The sequence below is a fragment of the Megalobrama amblycephala genome, linkage group LG3 (genome assembly GCF_018812025.1).
Source record: "Megalobrama amblycephala isolate DHTTF-2021 linkage group LG3, ASM1881202v1, whole genome shotgun sequence".
Taxonomy (NCBI): Eukaryota; Metazoa; Chordata; class Actinopteri; order Cypriniformes; family Xenocyprididae; genus Megalobrama; species Megalobrama amblycephala.
Genome location: NC_063046.1, coordinates 37,848,950 through 37,867,953, shown reverse-complemented (window position 1 = coordinate 37,867,953; position 19,004 = coordinate 37,848,950). Strand labels below are relative to the sequence as shown.

The following is a 19,004-nucleotide window of genomic DNA, read 5'->3' as shown; positions in this document are numbered from 1 at the left end:
AGCCCTTGAATGAAATTAATTATAAAAGCTCTGAGGAAATGAAAGCGCGAGCGACGTCTGTCTGCAGCCAGAGGACACGGAGAAAGACACACTTTTGTTTTCCTTTGTCTTCCTGCTTCGCTCGGGAATCTCCCATGCCGTCAGCGGTAATGAGGAGCCGGACGTGATTTCATAGCTCCTGTCGCTGGTGACCTCGACGCGTCCGTGCTTAAAACCCATTCCAGCGGCAGCTGCGAGTGCTTCAGTCCTCACCAATTTCCACAAATTAACTTTGTGTTCATGGAGAATTACTGGGAAAGCCTCTTCTGGAAAAATAAAGGAATTGTGTGACACAGAAAGGAGATTACTTTTGGATTTATCCTCATGCAGAAAGGTTGATTGTTCGTTCTGTTTGTGCGCTTGACATGCGTCAAATAATTTGATGTTGGAAATACTGATATATATATATATATATATATATATATATATATATATATATATATATATATATATATATATATATATATATATATCAATTTGATAAATTGTCTGTTATTGACTGTTGTTATCAAGGAAGACTGTATGAAACCTAAAACTAAACTGTTTTTTTTTTTTTTTTTTGTTTTTGTGTTTTTTTTTTTTTTTTACTAAAACTAAAAGTATTAAAAATCATAATCATCAATAATCATTAAAAATATTAGGTAACACTTAAACCTAAAAAACATAAACGTGAAAATATTGCCATGGCAACTTAACTGAAATAAATAAGCTGAACTACTAAAATTACTAAAAAATAAAACATAAATAAAAAGAAATTAAAGCAGAGTATAAATATGTAAAAATAAATAAATAAATAAATAAATAATAAAAATGACAAAAAAACCTGACAAAAGCACATAACAAAAATATTACAACTAAACTAAAACTGAAATAACTAAAAATATAAGGTTATATATATATATATATATATATATATATATATATATATATATGTGTGTGTGTGTGTGTGTGTGTGTGTGTGTGTGTGTGTGTGTGTGTGTGTGTGTGTGTGTGTGTGTAAAAAAAAAAATGTATACAATAAAAAATTCCGTAATTTTCCATGACATTTGCCAAGCCTGGAAATGTTAAAACTCCCTGATATCTGCAGATTCTCTGTGAATTGTATAAAGATGTCTTTACACACACACACACACACACACACACACACACACACATATATATGTGGTTTACGGGAACTCTCCATAGGAGTAATGGTTTTTATACTGTACGAACTGTACATTATATCCCCTTACACTAACTCTACCCCTAAACCTACCCATCACAGAAAACTTTTGGCATTTAAAACAAACAAACAAACAAAACAGTCGTAATAAAACATCATAAAAATATTTACATTGTAATCCCATGTCACATGTCCCATGTATCCCCATAAACCATACATACAAGAACACACACAGACACACAGAACAGTGTATCTTTACCTGGCAAAGGATGAAAGTCTCTTCCTCCTACACACGCACCCACACACACTTATAGGCGTGTGTCACGCTCCCGAGACACACACACACACACACACCGTCAGTCGCTCAGCAAGCAGAAGTGGGCGGACCATCCAGACATTACTCTTGAGTGAGCGGAGCCATGCTGCTAAACTTCATGCTGTTATTACCATGGGTAATACCTCTATATGTGACGCCACAGGGCACACGTGCACAAATGCCATGAATGCGAGTGGGTTTCTTTCTTTGAAGCTGAAGCGTGTCATTTTTGGGATGTTCAAGCACTTCCTGATCTCTCAGTATAATGTGCAACTACAAGTAAGCCATCTATCTGGCAACGGAGGGGAAGCACATGTGCAGTATTTCAGTACAGATCAACTACAGCTGCTGCGAAAGTCTCAGACGAGTGTGGATTCTGATCCCGCTCAAGGTCAAAGGTCATCTCATTCATCTCAGGAATGCCGCGCTTGAAGGCAGCGTGCCGTATATCTGTAACATGGCCTGGAATTCCAAGACAGAGACGTCAGAAATTCTCTCTTTCTCATGGGAATCATAAGCAATTGTCCATTAACCCTGTAAACTGTGACATCTGAAATGTCTTTTTAAATGGAATAGTTTATTGAACCTTCAGACAAAATCTTAAATCTAAAAAAAAACTAAAAAAAATGTATGGCTCATATATTATTATATATTGAGAATATTGAAAAAAAGAAAGAAAAAAAAACAGTTACATTTTATTCAGAGGCCCAAACTGAGAAAAAATATGCAGTTTGATGCAGATTTTGATATTTATATGGACAAAAAGTAAGATGAAATGCTGATGCTTGTAATGTAAATCAATGAGATCTTTATAACAGTATAGCGGAATACTTGAACGAGTTTGGTTCCAAAACGCTATAAATCCATTTTGAATTGTTTTCTTTACCAAGAAAGCAGCAAGATGAAAACCACTATTTTCTGTTTCAAACTTTCAGCATCTTTTGGTTATTAAAAACATTAAACATTCAAATCTAGATTTTGATTTTCCAAGGATATTTTTTTCACCCTAAATGCAATAAATCTATGACAGTTTTTTTTTTTTTTTTTTCAAAATGCAATTAATCCATATAAAAGTTGTTATTCATATTGAAAATACAAAACAATGTAAGCCGATTAACATATATGACAGCCTCTGAACTTTGACAATTATAAATCTTATATAAAGGCATTTGACTAAAAATACATTCAGTCGTCACTCCCAAAATGAATTCAACAAGTCATTTTGTTAATGTTATAAATGAATTATGTCTCTGTTTGTCATTACCAATTAAAGAGTATATGGCGCCACCGCACGGTTAAAATAAACACATTTGCCGAGTACATTGGTATTAAAAACGGCTTTTACAAACTGTTCAAGATTCAGTTTTGGGGACCGTGACAGAAGTTTGATGCTGTCATGGAACAAGCAACAGCCGGCATTTTTCCTCCTCCTGACTGGAGTGCCTCATCTTCTTAATGTCCTCACATCAATTATTACATTTCGATGAATTACATTTCTTCCCCACCGCAGAAACCACCACAGGTTCATCAATGCTGTAAAAATTATTAATTTTTCTGTTTTTGTTGATCACAAAGTACAGAGCAGATAAGGAAAACTAGGATGTCGGGTGTTTTCAGAGCGCCGATATTACTGTTTACAGTGCATGGAATGGTGCGCTGTGATTGGTTGAGTGGATATATCACATTCTGCGGAGAAAGGAGACTGGCGTTTGTCGCGTTTTGGAAAGAAAGGGAGAAAACATGACAGAATAACATGACGGATATCGCATTTTGCACAAAATTAATAACTGACTTTTCAATACCGACCAGATACAATACTGATTTTGGCGGAATCGGCTCAATTTTTAAAAAAAAATGGCGTTCATCGCGTTTTGGAATCAAACTCTTCACTTACATTAAATGCATATAAATATCAGTTGTCACTCTATATCTGCCAATAATATGTCTTAGTAAGATGTCATTTAAATGCTTAGTTTTATGATCAAAGTTTTAAAACAATGCAATACAATACAATGATGATTGAGCGATGAACAAATAAATGTTCCTCCTCAAAATCTTGATGGATCGTATTTGATACTCACATTTAAACATTAAAAAAAGTTATGGAAAAAAAAACAAGTTATTTAACAAGTTATGAAGTAAAATATGTAGCTTCCGCCAGACTGCCTTCCATATTCAAGTTACGAAGAAAGTGTAAACTGGTGTCACATCAGTTTTCCGTAAATTGAATAGGGAAGGCGTAGGACGTAGTGTAAGCTTTTTGACCTGCAAGAGTTTTACACTTTCTTCATACGTTGAATACGGAAGGTGGTCTGGCAGAAGCTAGATATTTTACTTTATAAATTGTTAAATATGGATTTATTTATTTTTTCCACAAATGCATCGCTTCTCTTCAAAAGGCCTTTTTTAACCCTCTGGAGCCATGTGGAATATGTTTATGATGGATGGATGTGGATGGAAGCACTTTCTTCAGCTCATACTCGTGGGTCCTGTTTACTGCCATTATAAAGCCCAGATGCATCAGGATATTTATTAAAATATCTCAGACTCTCATCAGAAAGAAGAAAGTCATATACACCTAGGATGGCTTGAGGATGAGTAAAGCTTAGGCTAATTTTCATTTGAAAGTGAACTAATCCTTTAAAGGCCATTTACTTGCTTATATATTACAGACAAGAGAAGGCATGTAGTAGATTGTATGCAACATGATCTTCAGAAGTTTTGATCAAGTTGATCATTTATATCATTTATAAGTCCACTGCATCATGTCTGGCAAGTGATAGAACAGAGTTGCTCAATTATATGGATGAGACCTGTGTCAATCGATGTAGATTTTGCTTTATTGTTTATTTCATGGTATGTAAATATATCCAGCTTTTCAGGATTGCTTAAAGTTACTGACACAAGCGATTAAAAAAAAAAAAAAAAAATCGAATAAGAAAATCACAAGCTTGACATGTTTGATATTAAAAGGCAATAAGGCTACAATCTAACGATACTGTGTTCAGCGGGTGCATGTTGCACATATTACACAAATTACATCTCAGAAGTCGATAAAACAGCATTTTATACATATGACACAAGGAAAATAAAACTATTGGGTACCATCAGATAATTATGTGGTACCCCGGAAAACACAATAATGAAACCAATGAATGCATGAACTTGCGATTCTACTAAAAGCCTTTTAAACTTTATGTGGGGTCCTAAAGCAAAATTTGGAGAATAATTTCAGTCCTCAATACACACCATAATGCATTGGAAAATGGTGATGATGAATATACATATTCTCTTGGGAATGATGTTTGTTTCGATCTCCCACACATCTGCATTTGAATTCTCCATACCACCGGTTTTCCTCGGGTGCAATTTTGTGCATGCGTATACAGCTTTTTGGATGTAGGACTTGTTCAGCCGGCACACATTTTTTCACTTCGAGTTGATAGATTGACTGATTAAATATGTTCAATGAATATACATACATTTTTAATTTTAAGTGAAGACCTTGAACTATGATTGGTACAATGCATCTTTTTGAATAGGGATAATTATTTGGAAGTCATTTATTGAGCCAGTATGTAATTTTCAGTTGCCACAATTTTTCAAAATTATTATTATTATTACAGTGTGATATAGTTGATCAAATATGATAATGGATAAGCTTTACACCAGTGGTTCCCAACCTTTTGACAACTACTGAACTATGGCTATGTCTATAGGCTACGATGTTAACGAGAGCGCACGTGTGGTTTGTTTGCGCATAATAACAGACTCGCGCATGCCTTATGAACGACCGCTGTATGTCACTGTAATCGTCTTTACCTTCATTACAGTCGTCATCCATCAAAACCTTTTTAGCGACACTGGTATTCTTTTACCAACTGAGAGATTTTGCATTTTCAGCCACCGTTCAGTCTGTATTTCACAGCAGCATGATAAGAAATGGCCTGGGCTGATCCGAAACAATCACAGAATACGTACGAGAGAGGTGGTACCTTGTTTTAAATGTATTTTTTTAATTAATTTAATTTATATTTTTTTAATGTAACGTGTTAATAATTAAATGAATTAATTATATTAATATATTTTAATTAATTTTAAGTTCTCGCGGCCCCCCTGGAGGGTCCCTCAGGACCCCTAGTGGGCCGCGGCCCACAGGTTGAAAACCACTGCTTTATACTATAAGGTTAATCAATTCACCTTTATTTATATAGCGCTTTATACAATACAGATTGTTTCAAAAGAGCTTTACAGTGATAACAGTAAAAATATTTAGTGATGCAAACAGAGTTCATTTTGGTTGTACAGCAGCTCTAAAAGAAAATAGTTCAGTCATTGTTCAGCAGAAGTCAGTTCAGTGTTGATTAAGTTCCATTGTAAAGATCATCAATTATTAAATTAGTTCTTTTCATCTGTAAGCAGTTCTGTAGTAAACTGTGATGTCATTGTCCAGCTCAGTTCAGTTCTCACCCACTAGTGTCAGTGCAGTCAAATCAATAATACTGTTGAATATTAAGTGTTTAATAAAAGTAGTTAATGAAACTACTTTTAAGGAAAGATGTGTGGTTCATCTCAGGAACACACTAAACCGATAAACATTGTGAACTCTCTCGTCCATCTTTCGTCTCAACAGTCATATTGTGATCTGAGGCTTTGTGTGCGTTCTTTCATGCATGTGACCGTTTTCTGAGCGGTCTCTCAGCAGTCACACTTCAGAGCTGATGAGCCTTTATCAGTTTGGCAGTCCAGACGATCAATAAGCGTTTACACTCAAGGGCTTCCACACAATCAGCGAGTCCACGAAGAGCACTTCCGTGGGCAGATCTACTGTATCGACGGCCAGCGATCAGCTTCAAGTGCATCTGTGGAGGAGCAAGAATATGCTTGATGATAAAAGTGTTTGTTAGCGTGTTTTATATCATTACTGCAGTAGAGAGAATAGATGGTATTTTTTCTTTTAAAGAGTGGATAAAATGCTCCCCATATCGTTTGAAATTATGGATGCACCAATACTGAGCTTGCGTACTCGTACTCGAACAAAAAACAGAACAAACAGAGATATAGATATATATTAGAGATTAAAGATGTCTATCTAATTAATAGAATAGTAAGCATAATTTCAATATTTACGGTGGTATATCTGCTGTCAAGTGCACATCCCTTTCTGACAGACATCACTAAAAGTTTATAGTTTGTTTTGGATGTTTCAATAGCAAAGTAAGGGTGTTTTCAGACCTGTAGATCATTTGCTTTGTTCTGAAACTAGGACTTGTTACAATGTTGCATTTTATTCTTTGTTCAGTTTGCTTTCACAAGGCAACATTTTAAAGCATAGCAAAATGTGTTTGGGCAAGTCACATGTGAGTAAAACTGTCCTCTTAGTGGTTAGTTTCCTCTGCGTTATCCATCAAGCTTATTGTGGCTTATTTGTAACTGTGGACACACACGCAAACACTATACGAATGTAGTCATCATTCCCACGTTATTATATAGCCTATATAATGCAGTTAGAGTGGGAAGCAATGCTTCATCGGGACTGCATTCTTGTAATGCACGGAGGAGAAGAGCAATTACACAACATTTTAAGAATATTTGCCATTTTGAATTTTGATACCACTTCCAGAGTTCATTTGCGATTGGACCGAGACTGCCTTGTCCAGGTGATCTCGGAGCGATTGTTTTGATGTGGATCCAAGATCGATTGTCATGTTCATATATGCCTAAACAAAAAACGAACCTAACTAAGCGAGAAAACGCACCAGGTTCCGAAACAAATGCTCCAAAAGAGGCAGGTGTGAAAGCACCCTAAAATGTTGCACCTATTACTAACATTACTAGTAAACTATGCTATGATGGTAACACTTTACAATAAGGTTCCATTAGTTAACTGGATTAGTTAACAATGAAAAATAGTTAAGTGTTACTTCCAATATTTTGCAGTATATGGTAAACGCTATGTATGATGATTAATGTTTATATGTGAATTAAACCCTAAATTAAAGACTTGGATAATTAATATTGCCGGAATGTCACATATGAATCGAGGGCTATCATCTACAAATGGCCTTCATTTTTTCAGATATATCTTTAAAGTCCCTGTAAAGACATATTTAAAGTATGTGTTTGTCACACCACAGAAAAATGTGTTATTAACCACCCAGCCAAATTTGAATGATTAAAAAATCACCAAGTAAATGAAACAAGTTATCAAAATCGTGAAAAAATAAGCAGTAACTGAAACCACGCCCACCCGCGAGAGACTCGATCCAGCCCCATATCGTCGGTTGTCGGTGGGATGGGAGGATGAACGCCGAGACGGGAGATAGTCTGTTCAGCCCCATTTACCAATAACAGTGGATTATCAGTGAATCCCAGTTGTCTCTGATGAAAGTTTGTAAAACTATCCGGTGTAGAATGATCACTGCAGAGACAAAAGTAATCTACCCCTTCTTCATATCATCGTTTTTAGGAAATTTAAATAAGGAGACCGAGCTGTTTTGTATACTATTGCAACCAGGTAATATGCATTTGCTTGACGAAGGCATTACTAGCTAGCAAAATGTAGGCAGTACAACTAACGGTAATGACACTCGAAATTGACCAGGCGAGCCGCTGTAGCGTTAGGGGCAGCGCCATGCTCGGTGCATCATCGACAGTTGTATAGTGTTTGGGGCGGGGCCATGCTCGGCGGCTCCAGTGGTCATCAAACCCCCGTTTTAGCCAAAAAAATCCTGAACACAGAATTGGTGAAAAACTATTTAACGCTCTAACTTCACAATTCAGTACTACATAGTTCACAGTCTTTGTAATGTTTCAGCAATACATTTGTAACATTTATAATGTGTTTTGACACAATTCTCAGAATTGACTTTACAGGGACTTGAAATAAAACTGACATCTGTTTTCATTTTAAGATTCTTTAACATCCAGACAGAAAGAATCACACATCCCAAACGTGTAGCAACGTTCCCCGTGTCCAGACAGAGACAGTTGTGAACATCTGTGCTCCCATGAGCGACACTCTTTTCGCCCGAGGTCGGCATTCCTGAACAGGTCAAATTTCTGACTTATGAGAGGCATGATTGATGGAAACGTTGCAGATTTTTTTTTCTTTTTTTTTTTCTCCATCTCGGCAAAAGCTCTTGCAAGATTATACAGCAGCTGGAACGCACTGATAAACGCACTGGTGGCCGGATTAGCCGCCTGTCATTTATGGAGCAGCCAAATGTAAAAGATAACCTTTATTATCACAGAACAAGTGTCACATGAAGAAGAGGAAAATAACAGCAAACAGAAAGAAGCTGAAGGCAAGTTCTGCTGCAGAGGAAGCGTCTGTGTCGTTAATGGAGAGCTCTTACATTCGCTGGAGTGATTCTGTTCGAGACGGAACAAAAGCGTAATTAACAGGCCACGCTGAACCATGCCAAAGAAAACAACAGAATACATTAGGGGGGCGTAAATGAGAACGCTGGAGATGGAGGAGTGAAAAAGGAGAGCCTGAGAGGGGGTGGAAAATGCAAACGCACACGCAATCGACCGATGTGATTTTTAAGAGCTTTATTTCTGACAGTTATCAGATGTCTCATCTTGCTGATTGCTCATGCATCTCTGTAATTCTTCAACAAATATTTCTCTATAATGCACTAAACTGTATAATGGACCACCGTCCCAGTTCTTTTAGCACCTTTGAGGAACATCAGTATAATTCATTCTGCAAAAGAAAAAAAAAAAAAAAAGAAAAAAATAGTTTTCGTGCTTGCTATTTTTGTATTGTTTTCCAGTACAAATATCTAAATATTCTTTAATCAAGATACATTTTCTTGAGAAACAAAATGAGTCTTGTTAAGTCTTGTTTTCTGGAGAAATCATCAAAAGAGTTGGGAAAGTATTAGTCAAAAGGAAAAACAAGTTTATTTTCTAAACCCATTGGCAGATATTTTTTCTTGGTTAAAACAGTCAAAATAAAATCACTCAAATTCTTTCTTTCTTTCTTTCTTTCTTTCTTTCTTTCTTTCTTTCTTTCTTTCTTTCTTTCTTTCTTTCTTTCTTTCTTTCTTTCTTTTTTGCATCTTAAGTAAACATGCAAACATACTGAGTAAGAACGTTTTTTACACAAATGTCTATTAATGTCATATTAACCAGTCACAAATGACACTGATTTAAGTCTTACACAAATTACATGATACAGTGATGGTTCTTGGTATATTTTGAGTCAGATATCACTCCTTGTGTCTGTGTTTGATTTCTCTTGTTTGTATGGACAGAAATGTCACAAACAAAATATAAAGATAAAAAAAAAAAAAAAGTTTTATATGTAGCATAAAAGAGTAATTTTTATTCATCAGGTGATATTTTAATATAATTTATAAACTGTCAAAGTATTTATTAATATTTTGAATATGAAATTTAATTTGTATATTTTTATTTTATATTTATAATTTTTATTTTAGTTTTAATCATTTTATAATTTAGTCATTTTTATTTTCCTATATAAATTTAATTAATTTTTATTTCAGTATTTTGCACTTAAATAGTGCTAAAAAGTACAAATAGACATCCTAAAAACTATATTCCAGATATCATGTCACCTAATTTAAATAAAAATATTGGCAAAAAAATATGGTTCCTGGATCCTGAAAAATAAGCAGTTGTTGATTCCCAGTCTCACTCGCCCTCTGTGTTCAGTTTGTCCATTTGTTATGGTTGTGACTCACTGTTCCAGAGCACAATTACTGTATTAATTAGTGCAGGGGGGTAATTACACACACACACACACACACACAAACACATAGCCATCAGCCTTCATCAGAAACAGAAGATGACGGCAGAGTTTCCCTCACCACCGTTGCTTCTTTTACAGCGAGCAAATCCCGTATCAATATGCCGTAGCCACGTCTCTGGGGTTCAGCTGGAATTCAGGATGAATCCACCAACATTGACTGCCGTCACAGTCCAGGAGAGAAAGCGTTTCTCTGCCCTTTTGTAGCAGGCTGAAAAAAACAGCGCAAACTTATCTAGAGCGAAGTGAAGCAAACACAAGCCCAGCCTAACCCGCCTCGGCCCGCCGCTCAGCACAAAAGCGCCAAAGGAAGCGGAAAATACGGCTGGGATGGCAGTCATACTTGAAGGGTTTCCTGCTATTTGTCTCTGTTGGTAATCTGCGCTTTTGCGGTGGGAGGGATGACCGCAGCACAATGCGTCTTTACACCAGCTGACCTGTGACAGCGGCTCTAAGGAGATTGCCTTCGCTCAAAACGTCCAACAAATATATCTTATTATGGCCGTGGGGGATTTTCCACAGCGAATAACCTCATCCAGAAAAAAAAAAAAAAAAAAACATCTGCCGGCAGCGCCAACAACGCTGAAGCGAAGCTCAATCTAATACGTGCATCAGTCGGGCAATGTTGCTGATCGATTCCCAACCAAAATCCATTAACTGTCTGCAGCTCTGTGTGTTTTTGAGCTCCGCAGCCAACAGAAAGAATACTTGGGATCTCGCTCACAGCATTTCTTGCAGATAAGAAAAAGAATCAATTACTCCGCACGGCCTTTTAATTTCCAGCTGCGTGTGTGCGCCACATCGGCCTCCTCTGGCTTCGCTCATTGTCAGTTAAACAAACCCTGCTAACTTGAGCGGGTAAACAGTAACTAATCACGTTTGGCCGGTCCGCAGAGACTCAATTAGCTGTATTTAATTAGTGTGTTGTCCTCTGTAGTCTGCTGCGATTAGACCAGCGCATTTTGCATCTAACGAGAGTGGCGCTGCCATTTTAGTACCAACGGCTACACTAATGTGGTCTAAATGTATACAGTGGGCCTAGAAAATATTTAAACCAGTGTTGTTGTTATTCACTAATACTATTAAAAATATTGTATTTATTATTTATTTATTTATTTGTTTGATAATTGAAATAAAGATAAAAAATATAAATGAAACAAAATATAACTACAAATATTAGAGAGAAAATGTAAATTAAAAATGTTACATTGGCACGTAAAAGCTGTTAAAAGCTAAACAGAAATACTACAAAAAAGTAAAAACAATAACAACAACAAAAAAACGGTAGGTATTAATGTAGGTTATTAAAATACAGCTGTTAATTGTATAACATTAACTAAGGTTAATACATGCTTTAGAATTATTTTTTTCATTGATACTAACTAGGGCGGCACGATTTATCGCGATTAAACTGCACACGATTTGGCAAAGACTGCAAATATTTTATGCACAGCTTGTCAGAGCTGTACAGCTCTGTGATCAGTAGTAAATGCTTCTCCATCTGAAAGCCAGAGGGCGCTCTTGCGCAGAAACTCTAAATATGCCCTGCCACAGAAGAAGATAACATAAATCTTATTGCTGTAGCTGAAAAAAACAGAAGATTGAAACGCTTTGATTGATTAAACATGACTAATAAACACACGACTGCCTTATTCTGTGTAAGAAGCCACATCATCTCACAGAAGGATGCTCAACTGTCGTTATGAAGTGAGTTTGGAGTAAAAACATGTTATTAAATGTTGTCTTTTGTTGGACAAGATGTTAATAAATGCTTCTCATGTCTGGAAAGATCTTTGATGCGTACATTATAAGAGACTCAAACTCGCAGTGCTTTCAGATGGATTAGCATTTGGAGCCATACTTCATTGACAAGCTGAGCATAAAAAAAAAAAATAATCGCAACCTTTGCTATTTCATAATTGCATTAATAATAACGTTTAAGCGATAAACATGATTTTCAGTACGTAATTCAATGTTATTTTTCGTACTGTGTGATAAATCTTGCAGCCCTATTACTAACTAATTAAAGTGAAAACTGAAAATATAAAAACAAAAGCTAATTCAAAATATTAATAAATACTGTAATAGTATATAAATAATACTAAAATAACACTGATTTAGACACAATTAAAAAAACATTACCACAATGTCCCACCAGAGGCTTTTATTTTAAAGAGTTTAATGCGTTTAAGCGATAAACTTAAACGAGTGAGGAATGCTCTAACAGCAACTAAAGGCTCCTGTTAGTCATAGCTGCTTTCCCCCCGTCAGCAGCGTATTAGGCAGGACATCCATCGGTTGCTCGATGACCTGAGCGTCATTAATGTGTGTAAATGGTCACCAGGGGGTTTTCGTTCGGCCTGCGGCTGCTAGCGACTCTCTTCACAGGACGACCGCACCATTATACTACGCCAAGTGACGTGAGGAAGGGAGATATACTGTACTCTAGTGTATAATGAGAGTTAAGATGAGCACTTGGGATCCGTTTTGCCCTTGATGTTAAAGATGGTAAATGCATGTCGCTGGGAAAAATGATCTCATGCACTTCTAACTTTTAATTTAATGTTTAAAATTCCCCTCTCGTATTATCGCTTTTTGACCTCAGAAACCCTGAATTTCTCTTTCTCTCACCTTCTCGATTGACCTACACAGCTGTTTTTTTCTCGTCGGCGTGATTTATTCGTCCTCCAGCAGAAAAACCTCGTTGTGGCCGCGAGCAGAAGTGCTAACATAGCATATGGCGAACGCAGCTCAATTAATTTATGCTTTGAAATGTTTTCGTCAATAACCTTTCTCCTCAAAAAACGTACAATCATGTGGAGAGTACAACTTAAATAACAATTAACGCGGTTATTTGCTCGCTGTTAGCTTGAGGACGCATCTCTGCCACTGCTGGGGTGTTTTTTCTGCAGTTAATCAGAGAACTGGCAGAGTGAAGTACCATTTAATTTGTGAGGTGATTTAAAAATGTAATGCTGATTAATTGTGTGTGAGTGTATGTGTGTTTCAGTGTGTGTGTGTGTGTGTGTGTGTGTGTGTGTGTGCATGCATGCGTGCGTGTGTGTGGAGAGATTTCTTGTTGGAAACCAAACTATCACTGACTTTACTTGATTGTGTTAAAAATACACCACTGATCTTTGTGAAATGGTATTGAAATGGTATAATTCTGTGTAGATGCCAATTTTAAGATTTTAAAATGAAGAGGAATCCAAAAGTGTCAATTAACAGCTCAAGACATTTCTTATTTTTTCCTAATTCCTTTCATGTCTTCATATACATATACATTCATATACATGCTACTGTTGCAAAACAGCAATTTCCGTGAATGAGGTGCAATTGTCAATTGACTATTGTCTCAATTGTTAACATAAGGAAGGTCCAAGTAAATAATGTTATTTGATAGCTATTTTTCACACTACATTAATTTTTTGTTAGACCGTAGTTTGTCTAATGAATCTAATATGTCACACATCAGAAAACAATGTGCCTCTGCTTTAAAAGAAATGGACACCAAAGTGTACTGTATTCTTAGAAAATGCTGCTAAAACAATGCCTGACTCCAGAAATCCATATTTAATTATGCAGCAGAGCTACAAAAAGTATTTTGCCGTTAGCTTGAGAAATATGAATAGAAAATGTCCCAGGGAAAAACCTCCCTTATGCCCGGAGCGGACCAAGGACAAATGTACTTGGTTGAACTTGGAGAGTTCTTGCTGTTTGGTGGAAGGAGAATTTGAGGTTCTGTATTGTGAAACGGATATCAAAAATCGATTTCTCTCAAAAGAGAAAACATACAGTCTCACAGGCATATTTTGATTTCCAACAATACATATAGCCTGAAAGGCATTGATTTTTTAAGCAGCATGGATTGTCATGTTCAATAATTATTAGCAGCATTGCCTCTGTTCCTCTAAGGCTGACTGCAGGCACTTGGCTTTATGGCAGGTGAAATTTGGCTCGTTTAAAGAGCTTGATTCACACATCGACCTTGGCATTGCTTTAAAGACTTACACACACCCAGAGCCAGTACACAATTAACGTTATGCTGAGCTTTGGATAAGTGTCTTATACGTTATTTGTTGGCCTTTTCCATAAAGCTTGCAAATAAATTAGCAGAGTTTATTGTGAGTGAGCACAGGAAATGGTCATTTCTGGATTGACAGTTTATCATAGCAGTTTATCAATAACGAGCCAACACTATTAGCAGTGATGAAAGGGCAAAATTTCAGCTAGAAATTAAAATGTCTGAAAGGTAGGTTGTGATATGAGTTTAGATTGTACACTGTTGTGCCTTTATAATTGGCTCTGTTGTGTATATTGAGAAGAGAAATTGCCCTAACCCTGAGCCCTGAGGCATTCCAGTAGTATCCAGTTAGGATAATAATAAACAGTGGTGGACAATAACAAAGTATTTTTACCTTGTTACCGTATTTAAGTACAATTTTCAAGTACCTGTACTTGAAAGGATATTTTTATTCTGGGAAACGTTTACTTCACTACATTCCAAAGCATAATATTTTGCTTTCACATTACTACATTTCATAAACAAAAACATATATTTTATTGGTTATTTCTAACTGAAGAAATCACCACCCCCTCTGAGGCGCAAGAGTGCCATTCGATTTGTGAACGAGCTGATTCTATCCAATTATCCTGTTGAATTGGTTCACAGATCACACTGAATGATTGGTCTGATTGAACTGATCTGATTGCAGCCATTTTTGAGTCAAGAACTTAATAATTTTTGGTTAAATAACACAAATTAATCTCAGATGATATAAAACTAATATGTTTGCATGGTGTTTCTCCCCAAATTTTGCCCCATATACTAATTTTACCACATATTGACACAAATTTTATTTTTCCTCATTTTTAAAATACTATATGGTGTATGATTTCACTTGTTTTCAGTAACTCACTTGAATTAACTTAAATCCATATTTTAGTAAAGTTTCAATGTTTTAATATTTCAATGTTTTAATAATATGTTATATGTTTTAATAAAATAAAACTATTAATAATATAATACTTTTTATAATAAAAAAGTTTACTTATTTGCAGATAACACATATTATAGGTCTGCACTAATATTTCTTATTAATTAAATAATGACTAGTCTGACTAGTGCCAGCTAGAATAAATAATAAACATGATTCATCCATAAGTTCTTTTAGTACTTAAGTATATTAAAAAATCTAGTTCTTTTGTAGTTTTACTCAATAAAATTGAAAATGAGTACTTTTACATTTACTGAAGTAATATTGTATTAAGGTATCTGTGCTTTTACTCAACTGATTGATTTTTGTACTTCATCCACCACTGATAATAAGTAGGAATGGCATTCAATGGGTGGCAGAAATAATATACAGAAGTACAGAGGTGAGGAAAATTGCTAAACTAATCCATGAACCAAATATATGCTTATGTTAAGCAAAATCTAGTTTAGTGTAATTGTGAAAGTGTCTAAACACAGATTAAACCTGCTATCAGCTAGTGTGACACCATGTTGGGGACAGAAAGAAGTATAGGTTGGCAGACTTCAGAATGATCCCTCAGCAGCTTTCTGTAGCTTTTGTAGTAATTTTATATCTGTATGTTTAGAAAAACAGACTGACATGTAACTTTAGCTGCCAAGTAGCTCTTAACAGATGATGCCTACACACCACAGAAGAGCTAAAATTAGACACCCATACACTGCGTTATGAAGCTTGCAGCCTGTGAAGGTCACAAGAGGATATGGATTAGAATGTTTGCAGAAAGATATGAAAATTTGTGTTAATGCACAAGGGAAAATGACTGGAAATGTTTTAAATGGATAACATAGAAAACATCAGGCAGTTTTGGACATGAAACCTGCCAAGAACATGTCCAGGTCATATTTCCCCCCAAAATCAAAAGACATAAATCACAAATTGTATTTTGCATAAAGAAAATGAATAACATTTTTTTTTTTTTTTTTTTTTTTTTTTTTTCTTGCATCGTGACATTTTCATGACAATTAAGCACCCTCTTCTACTGAGATTGTTACCTTTTACTGGGATGTTAAAATATAAATTAAACCTTGGGATGTACAAATTTCAAAACCTAGACCTTGGCACTTGGTTGCCATAAATTAAGGACATCTTTAAAATCTTCACTGAATCACTGAGTGTTATAATGATTTCAGAGACAATGAGGAGCATTTCAAGCTCTTTATGAGCTGCAGGAAATCCTCCATTACAGCAGATGCCTCCCTCTGAGGCGATGAAGTGTCATAATCAGTCTTTAGTCACTATTTAGACAGGGATATTATTCCGTTGTCTATCAAGCATTCATTCAAATCCTTCACTGTTTTCTGGAAACAAGAGAAAATGTCCCAGGATCTGTCAACATGTAAGATGGAACTAAACAGTGATACAGCAGCTACATCATAGTGGCTGATTTGCTCTATTCTAATGTAAATCTACAGTAAATCATTGCATTTGTAATCACATTTTACACAAATTATCCAAAAGTATTGTGAAATGCTGCAGCTGAGGCAGTTGCAATAGTGAAACAATATATTTTTGCATTAATGTGGTTTCGTATACCTGAGCTGAGGTGTTTTCAGTTCATAGAAAAAGAATCCTAGGAGATGTTTAGGTAGTTCAGTGGTAATCACAGCGTGTTTGTGTGTGTGTATGTTAGTAATGTCCCCTAGAGGCTTGTTGAATTCTTGTTTGTTTTAGATTGCTTGTGCTTGCTGTAGGTTGACACACACACACACACACGTTTGTTTTGGTATTTTTGTGACTTTATTTATCAGGATTCCTTTAAACAGGTCGTGAAACAGCCGTTACCCTCCGCTTATTCACCATGGATGTATGAATATATCCACAAAAAACAAATGACCGTCAGTATGATTAAAATAAATGCATTGCAGGTTTTCTTGGGCTAATGAACATAAATAATTATGCAAGAAAAAATATTTTGGACATAATTATTCATAACCATCCATTTTAGTATAGTGTCTGAAGATTATAATTTTAGCCCAAAATATTGGTAATTCTCACCTCATGCTTAAAGTTTTGATTAGAATACATCACATCCGGGTTGAGTGGTTGCGTAAGTTCATCTACTGTAGGTGTGAATGAGACTTTATTTATGGTCTGCTGAAAGTGATTACTTTTAAAAGTGAAAGATTACTTTTAATGTTCGAGAGATGAAGAGAATATCATTGTATCTAATTTTTGTAAATGTTTATTGAATTTTTGAAATAATTTATTGCAGTTTATCTATAAACCAAACCAATCATTCGGTCCTGAAATAGTTAGCTCATAGTGATTGGCAACCCAGTTACCCATTCTGGCATATTTTAATGACTAAGGGTGTGTTTACCTGGCAACGATGTATAAAAAATGGAAAAGTTTTCCTTTCTGTTTTTCACGTGCAGATGACAACATTGTCAAAACGATCCCCGTTCACACGGATCTATGAAAATGACTAAAAACTCTGTATTATGTATGCCAGGCCAGTAGTTGGCGATGTCACTGTTTGTAGAAACACTCTGCACCGTTAGACTGAGTAGCATGAGGTCATTGTTTTCACAAATGTGTGCTTTTGTAGTTTACACGGAGATGATGACTGTATCGTCTTCAAAAATGTGCACTTTGAAACCCGTTTTCAAAAGTTTGCATTTTCACGCGTTGTCGTGTAAAAGAATGGCCAAAACACATTAAAAAATTCAGTTTTTGGTTGAAAACAGTGTTGTGTAAATGGCCCCTAAATGTTGCTAAACAATTACAAATAGTTAATTCAAAACAGTTTTTTGAATTTGGAAGGTGCAGTTTGTACATAACTTTGAGAGAACCTTTCCAAAATGTTAGCCAAAGTGCTGAGAAAGTTCCCTGTTAGCCGGGACCAAATCCCCAAGCTTCTTCAGGTTACCTCAACTTGTGATAAAGAGCAATGGAAGTACATGTTTGTGTTTGTGTGTGTAACTATGATGGTGTTGCTGTGTTTCAGAGGATCAGCTGCCCGCAGGTTTCCCCACCATAGACATGGGCCCTCAGCTCAAGGTGGTCGAGCGCACCCGTACCGCCACCATGCTCTGTGCTGCTAGCGGTAACCCCGACCCAGACATTTCCTGGTTCAAAGACTTCCTCCCGGTCAACACGAGTAACAACAATGGACGCATCAAACAGCTCCGATCAGGTAATTTTCCTCCAAGCCCTTGGGCTCCGTAACGGCAGAAGAAAAGCAGCGACAAGAGCCGCTATTGTCCTCCTTTACGTTTGAGTTTCTGTTCTTTCTCATGGAGCATTTTTTTGTTTTCTGTAGGAAACGGCATCGCCGTCTACGTCCCCCACTGTCTGTGATGTGTCTTGTGTTCCCGTCTGTTTAATTTATTACCCATGATTCACTGCTATGACTGCATTTTTGGCCAGCTTAAATTGGGCTTTGTTTTGTTTCCATTCTAACACTTAGTCGCAAAAAGCAGCCGAACCATGCATAATAAATAACTGTCGTCCTACATGTCCTTATTTATCTTCCTTAAATGCGCAATTAGTACAATCTGGCTTCATTCACTGCTCTCAAAAGAATCATCAAAGTTGTTTTGTTTGTTGCTTTCATGTCATGATGCACATGTACCAGCAGCCTAGAAAACTTCTATTACATCCAAAATAAAAAGAAAAAAAAAAGAGGAGATGTCCGTCCCTGTGTGTGTGACCTTTGTTGTGTGTTAGCGC

The 19,004-nt window shown here is 36.1% G+C and overlaps 1 protein-coding gene across 49 annotated transcripts in view; it reads left to right on the top strand.

Moving 5' to 3' along the window:
• The window catches only part of LOC125263978 (receptor-type tyrosine-protein phosphatase delta), a 600,442-nt gene that overhangs the window by 508,137 nt on the left and 73,301 nt on the right, over positions 1-19,004 (top strand). For all 49 annotated transcript variants that reach the window (XM_048183181.1, XM_048183182.1, XM_048183193.1 and 46 more), the window contains one exon: positions 18,280-18,468. In XM_048183181.1, the coding sequence (XP_048039138.1) occupies positions 18,280-18,468 (189 nt within the window). The remainder of the gene's footprint in view (positions 1-18,279; positions 18,469-19,004) is intronic.